A 6,739-nucleotide genomic window follows, 5' to 3' on the forward strand; every position below is an offset into this window, starting at 1 on the left:
AGTTAGTACATCCCATTTGAGCATGGACATGCGTAGACTTATCCACCCAGGACATGGGAAGTTGCCCCTCTTTTAACTCACACAAAAGGCTTCTTAGAGATTTATTCCATCCTATATGTTGAGAGTCTGCCTACTTAGTATGTGCTATGCGGACGGGATCACAGCTAATACTTGAAAGCCATAGGATGGTTCTCCCTATCCAATTAGAAAACAAAGGATCCAATTAAGAAAAATTAGAAAAGCTGTTAAAAGGGAACAATCACTTGCCAATGATGTTGTCCTTACAGTTTAACACAGCCAGAAATTGACCTGTACGTCTCTTTTTCACATTTATTTTTGTAAATTATAAGTTAATCATCCTGTCAATGCCTAATTAGAAGGTCCTGCAAAGAGTTTCATCCAAAAGGACTGTCACTAAGTGTTCTGGGTCAAATTGCTATGTTGTCAAAAATAAGAAATAAAACCAAAACAATATAAACTCTCTCATGGGAAAATCAAATCTTAACACAAAACAACAAAGATTTTCTTCAAACATAATAACCACATATTAATTTCTCAATTAAAATGTTTCATCTTATCTTTAGAAAATAGATGGATCTTTTTCTTTTCTCTTTCTTTAAACCAAGGGTTGCAAAGTCAAATGCTTACTAGGGCCATACGGGTAATATAAGTGAGTAAAGAGGAGCAGGCTTAAGGCATTATGAAGTGATAGCAGCTGGGGAAAACGAGCTCAACCTCTGGCCAAAAGGGCTGGCTTCTACACAGCTCAAGCCGACGTTGCTTATGTGGGAATGTGGGCACAGTTTGCCAGACCTTCTGATCTTTCGTGAAAAGCCAGAATATCAGAAACTTCTGTGAAACCTGATTTTTAAGGGCACCTAATAAAACACATCTGAGCAGACTCAGCCCAAGCACCTTCATTTTTGTGAACTTAGTGTTAAACCTTAATGGAGCAAAGCCTGCTCCCTAGCAAACGATAGCACATGAAGCAAATGGAATGAGCCAGTGCAATGTGTCTGAGGAGAAAACAGGATGACTAAGCACTTAGGAGAACTTGCTGTTTAGGTCATGGGCAAATTATCTACTTTATCTGGGTCTCTGTTTTCCCATCTATAAAACAGAATAATACTTGCCTTATCTTGCCTCTTAAATCTGTCTAATGGAATCATGTGACAGAAATTAAAACACGTAATATACCATGAAACTATAAATTGTCCCTCCTAGATGTAGATGATACACCTGCAGCCTATTGACTGACAATTAACTTTATGATCTTCTAAAGACGATGAGAAGGAAGGTTGAGACCAGTCTCTAAAAAGCCTTGAATGTCATTCAAGAAGTTTTATATTACATCTGTAGTCAAGCTTGAGACCCTAAATGGTGTTTAGCAGGGAAGTGACTTTATCTGAGCTGTAAAGATTCACGGGGCAACTTCATAGAATAGAGTTTGAAGCAGGGAGAAATGATAAGCACCATTGCCAGATTGAAGATTGTTACTGTAGTATCATTAAAGCAGATCTGAATTCAGACAGTGCCAACAGATATGGAAATCAATATTACAGAGCATCATCCCACTGAACTTCTAAGCTATACCTACCACCTCTTAATTATGATGCCATTTGTTGTCACGTGGAACTCCTACAGCATGCTGGGTTAGGATAGGGGTGGATTCTGGTACTCTGACAATGGTTTGGCATTTGCCAGTAACTGTCTTAAGATATTTGGACCAAGTCATGCCAAAGTTAGATGAGTACACATGCTGCCACCTTTTGCTTCCCGATGATCATAAGGTCGTTTCCGTCTTGACTCTTCCCTCCTTTCTCTTTGGGCAACACTGCTCCTCTGATAACCCAGAAGACCACCAAAAGCATTAGTTCTGGAAAGATGAATTTTGATTAGTTTACATTTATATAGTGCTTATTATGTGCCAAGAACTGCACTATATGTAGATATTGTTTCATTTAATCTTCACAACTCTGGAGGGAGGTACTATTATTATTCCTGATATATATTAGGGGAAATCAAGGGGGAAAAATGATGAAGTTAACCTAAGTTCATGCAGTTAGTGCCAGGTTAGTATTTCTATCTAAATAATATGGCTCCAGAGGCCTCTGTCTAAACCACTGTACCATATGCTCATGAGGTTAGGAAAAGGAACTGAAGAAATGTAAGCACACAAACACCCTAAATATTCATACTCCCTATGCGGGTACCTGGCCACTCTCCTGTTAAAACATGCGATGAGAGTTTTACTTTCATACTAATTTTCATCAAAGAACAAGAGGGATACTAGGTATTTCCCCCAAAGAAATGTAGGTACCTTTGTTGTTATGAGTAGATGTCTAAATCTCAGTCATGTTATTGCTACTATAATTTTAATATTCATGTACTATTTAATTTTACTACATGTTTTACAGACATTGTACCGCCCATTTTATTACATTATAGAGAGGACAGAAGGGGAGCCTCTGTGCCCACATCTGTAAAAGGACCTGTTTGGGTGGCTTCTACTCTGTGTTACATTATATTGTCCTGTGTTGTCAGTGCTCTATCAATCATCCATCATATCGTACTGCCTAATATTGTACTGAAATTAATTTGGCCTGTTAGGGGTTCTGTGCAAGAGGAAAAATTGGGTCCCCAGCAGTCCTCCTCTTTAAAACAAATGAAAAAGAGGCAGGCATCAAGACACGCTGTGTCTCATGCTGCCAAAGAGTGATCCTGAATCATCCGAATGATGAGACTACAGTGAACATCTTGTACAAAAGGATGACAATTTTCTGTAGTAGTGTTATCAAAATGAAAATGTCTAGCTGTCTTGGTGAGAGACCTGACAGGATACACACACACACGCACACATGCACACACGCATGCACACACGCGTACACGCACACATCCCTCATAGATTTATTCAGCTGATTTTTGCTATCTTATGCTTGACGTGAAGCATGCAAGGTCACGAAATTCTTCAGCAATCATCTGGATTCTATGAAACACTCTTCCTTCCATTAGCAGAGTGCTGGGAAAACAGTGAGGGAGAGTGGCAACACTATGCCCATAGCTGATGCTCAGTATACTTGTCGGATGAGTGAACTAAGACAAACACCCACAATGTGAGCAATGGTAAATATGAATACAATCCGCCATCAGGTTTCCTATCAGCTAGTCCTAGCAAGTTAAATGTAGCCTCAAGTCACTGGTGTTTGTACTGACACCTAGTCCCACCTACAAAAGGATCATCAAACAGATTCCCCTTCAACTACCTGTCTTCAAGTCTAAGTCCCCAAGAAATGCTTCTTTCCTAAGCTCAGCAGCATAGACGGTGAGATTCGCTTTCCTAACTTCTGCAAGTCTAACAGTGAATTCTGACATCCTGCTTCACATCTGGAAGAGTCCAGGCATCCATGACACCCAGCAACCCCTTCCACTCACCTCCCCTGCCCTGACAACGGTAGGATTGCAGTGTTAGATCAATCCTGTAGAGTACAGGCTTTCTGACCAATGTATGAAAATTTCAACAGCCAAGAAATCTGGCGACTACAAGCGTTGGCCTAAAATATCCCTTTCCTCTGGCACTATTTAAGCTGACAAGTTGACTTGAGACGCACACACACTCACATTTCAAGAGCAGGACTTGCACTAACCATTCTCACATCACTAGCAAAATGTGTTCGAAGTCCATATTGTGCGGCATACTTGAAGACGTGTGGATTTTTCCACATCATTTGGTGACATTTTACACAGTTTAATTTCTGCCTTTATTGTGAGACCCTACCTTTTTTCCCTCACAAACATTCCACCAATGGGATTTCCTTCAGCATTTTAACCGTGGCCTCAGATTCTCTCCTCTCCTTCAGGATCTACTTGTATTGCTGCTGCGCGATGTGACCGTCTGTCAAATTCCAGCCTCCACTGATTGAAAGGAAGAGGACAGCGACGTCCAGCTGCTGAGCAGAGAGTCGGCGGAGGAGAAGCCAACCTTTGGGGATATGAAGGGAATGCCATACTTAGAACTCCAAAGAGAGGTCAAGATAGAAAGCTCAGGGAAATGTGGTCCAGCTCAGAACGTCTCGTTCCTGCCGTGCTCCCACAATTCCAGGTGAAAGGCAGCTTTTAAGTTGGAGGAGATGAAGAACACAATGGAAGCCAAAATTGGTTTGAGCTCACTATTTTTCTAGCTATCAGTTCTAAGGTCACAGTCACTAAAACTGGAAACTTAAAAATGACTTCAAAAAGGCAAATGCTAACTAGATTTCACACTGGATTTCATTTTACTTGGCATTACAGAAAGAATGCAGGTATTAAATAAACTGTTTCCTGTATACAATAAGGTTAATTAGTAGTGAGGGATGGAAAATCAGTGTAGACATAACTCTTTTCGACAGGTATCAAAAATAATCCCCTGATCCCTACAGACCCCAGCTGCATTGAAAGAGGAGCAATATAAAAGATTCTTTAAGCACAAAATTTTCGGACACATTCTCCAGGTGTCCGCAACACCATTTAAATAGGCCCTGAGCCCCCTGAGCATGGGCTGGCTCAGCGTTCCCTTCTCTTCCTCTAACTTAAAGGCGAAGCTACTCGCTCTGAATTTTGAGGTGCAGCATAAAGGCTCTCCATACAAAGCGGCTAGGATTGCAAAGGGAGACAGACGGGAGAACAAAAAGAAGAATATATTGCAGCCTGAATGGAACTTCCCTAAGCTCCTTATCAATAAGGTTAATAAGGGTCTATGCAATTTACTGATCACTAAGATGGAACACTCCAAATCTCCACGTCGGCGCTAGCTTTTAATGCTTTTCACAGCCAATCACATAAAAGCCCTTTTACCCCGCACCCTAGAGAATAAACTCCGGTTCACTGTCCTGGCCTCTGTAAAAATCTCCGGTCTGTTATTACACTTCTACCTGCCCTAGTTAAGCAGATTAACAGTTATTTCCTAGAATTTGATCTATGAGGTTCTTTGTAATTGAAGCTGGAGTACTCAGATATTTCTTTTAAAAAATGTATTTCTGAAAAAAACGCATTCCTTTTTTTCTCTGGTTTAATTTTGTTATCCTCAATCGTATGCATGATATAAAAATAATTCCAAACTTCTATCTTCTCTATAAAATACATGTCATATCAAAAAGGTGACAAGAGGGGGGAAAAGTAATTAGTGAGTTCACAGAGTTCAGTAGAAAAGTTAAAATGGAGTAACACATTACTTTTTATGTTAAGATTTCACAAGACAAATCTTGCCTGTGTTTTAATTGCATGTGACCCTGGCAGTCCTACTCTGAAATGAAGTGCCGTAAAATTAAAGATGACAGACGCTCAAAACAAGTCTTGTGATCTTGATTAGACTACAAAGACCACACTCTCTCTGCTGCAACTCAGATATCATAGACTGTTTTATTTGGGGAATTGCTTCATTAATGCTTTCTTTGACTAGACATGTTTATTACTTAAAAAAAAAAATTACTGAATATGTGATATCGTGCTTGCATAACTAAATAATTCTTAAAAAGCAAGTTATAAATGAGAGTTTAAATAACCCTAAGACCTGATATTTGTATACTTATATATAATATGAATGTGGGTGTATATGAATGAATATGTGTATATTAAATTATATGTCCATCTTTGAAACATATATTGCCTATTCTAACCTATGAATCTCTAGTATAGCCTGAGAAGCAGTGCAATTCATTTGTCATATTTCCTTATAGTCATGTACAATTCCCCAGGCCAACAAAATGTACAGAACTATACATTGTCCTATAAAAATTATTTCTGAGAAACACCCCTTGGACTCTTAAACTTTTCAAGCATAGTCTGAGAAAATAATTGGATTTGACTCACACCTAATTTTTCAAAATTGTCACCAAATCATTCTACCTAAATTACACAAGACGTAGAATAGATGCTTTTAAATCCCACTTCTCCCTTGTTAAACAAAAGCAAGAAATTGGGGAGGGAGTCTTCATTGTATTACACTCTAAGGGTCTCCTCTGCATGTCCCCAGGGGCCAGCTAGAGGACTTGCTTTAGTCTCAAGCTCTGTAGGTCAGATCTTCATCCTTACCTGAGTAGTTCAGATTACTTTTCACTTCTAGGATCTCCTACACTCTAAATTTCAATGATTCTATTATTTTGTACCATTTCAAGAACACTATTTTCAACTCATACATTTTGTTTCAGGAAACAAAAGGATTTGTGCTGGTTATGTGGATGTTACTATCAACAAGAACATATGGAGTCAACCTAGAATCAAAGCTGGAAAATCTGGTTTCTAGAGTTCACTTTTTTATTGTAGCTGTGAATCCAGAAAAGTCTATAAACGCATCTACCTCAACTTCTTTAAATGTAAAATACATATAGCAGTTTCTCACCTACCTAACAAGCAGGGCTATGGTGGGGGGGAAAATACGAGAACATATATAAAAACTTTTTGGAAAGTTTAAAAGATACGGCTTCCTAATTAGTAGTATTTTTAGTATAATTATTCTCTCAATGGTCTTCAGTATACACAAAAGGCTTTGTAAATGTACAAGCCAAATGGTCCTTTAACTTATAACACTGTTTCTTCAAATAGCCTACATACTTGTCTTTGTCCCTGTAGAGTTTATCAACACTGTGTCAAAAATCCTCAGGTGTGGGATGTGTTATGTCTCTCATCTGAGAGATTTTATTCACCAGAACAACCTAGGATCGTGAACATCAAGAAATGTTTATTAGACTCTAATTGGGCATCGTAT

At 38.9% G+C, this 6,739-nt stretch overlaps 1 protein-coding gene across 1 annotated transcript in view; it reads left to right on the forward strand.

Annotated features, from left to right (window-relative positions):
- Positions 1 to 5,628, forward strand: part of ARHGAP15 (Rho GTPase activating protein 15) — a 625,881-nt gene extending 620,253 nt beyond the window's left edge. The window contains exon 14 of the mRNA XM_081052847.1: positions 3,858 to 5,628. Coding sequence (XP_080908973.1) covers positions 3,858 to 3,888 — 31 coding nt within the window. The 3' untranslated portion in view covers positions 3,889 to 5,628. The remainder of the gene's footprint in view (positions 1 to 3,857) is intronic.
- The last annotated feature ends 1,111 nt before the right edge of the window (positions 5,629 to 6,739 follow it).

The sequence above is a fragment of the Rhinolophus hipposideros genome (assembly GCF_964194185.1).
Source record: "Rhinolophus hipposideros genome assembly, chromosome: 6".
Classification (NCBI taxonomy): domain Eukaryota; kingdom Metazoa; phylum Chordata; class Mammalia; order Chiroptera; family Rhinolophidae; genus Rhinolophus; species Rhinolophus hipposideros.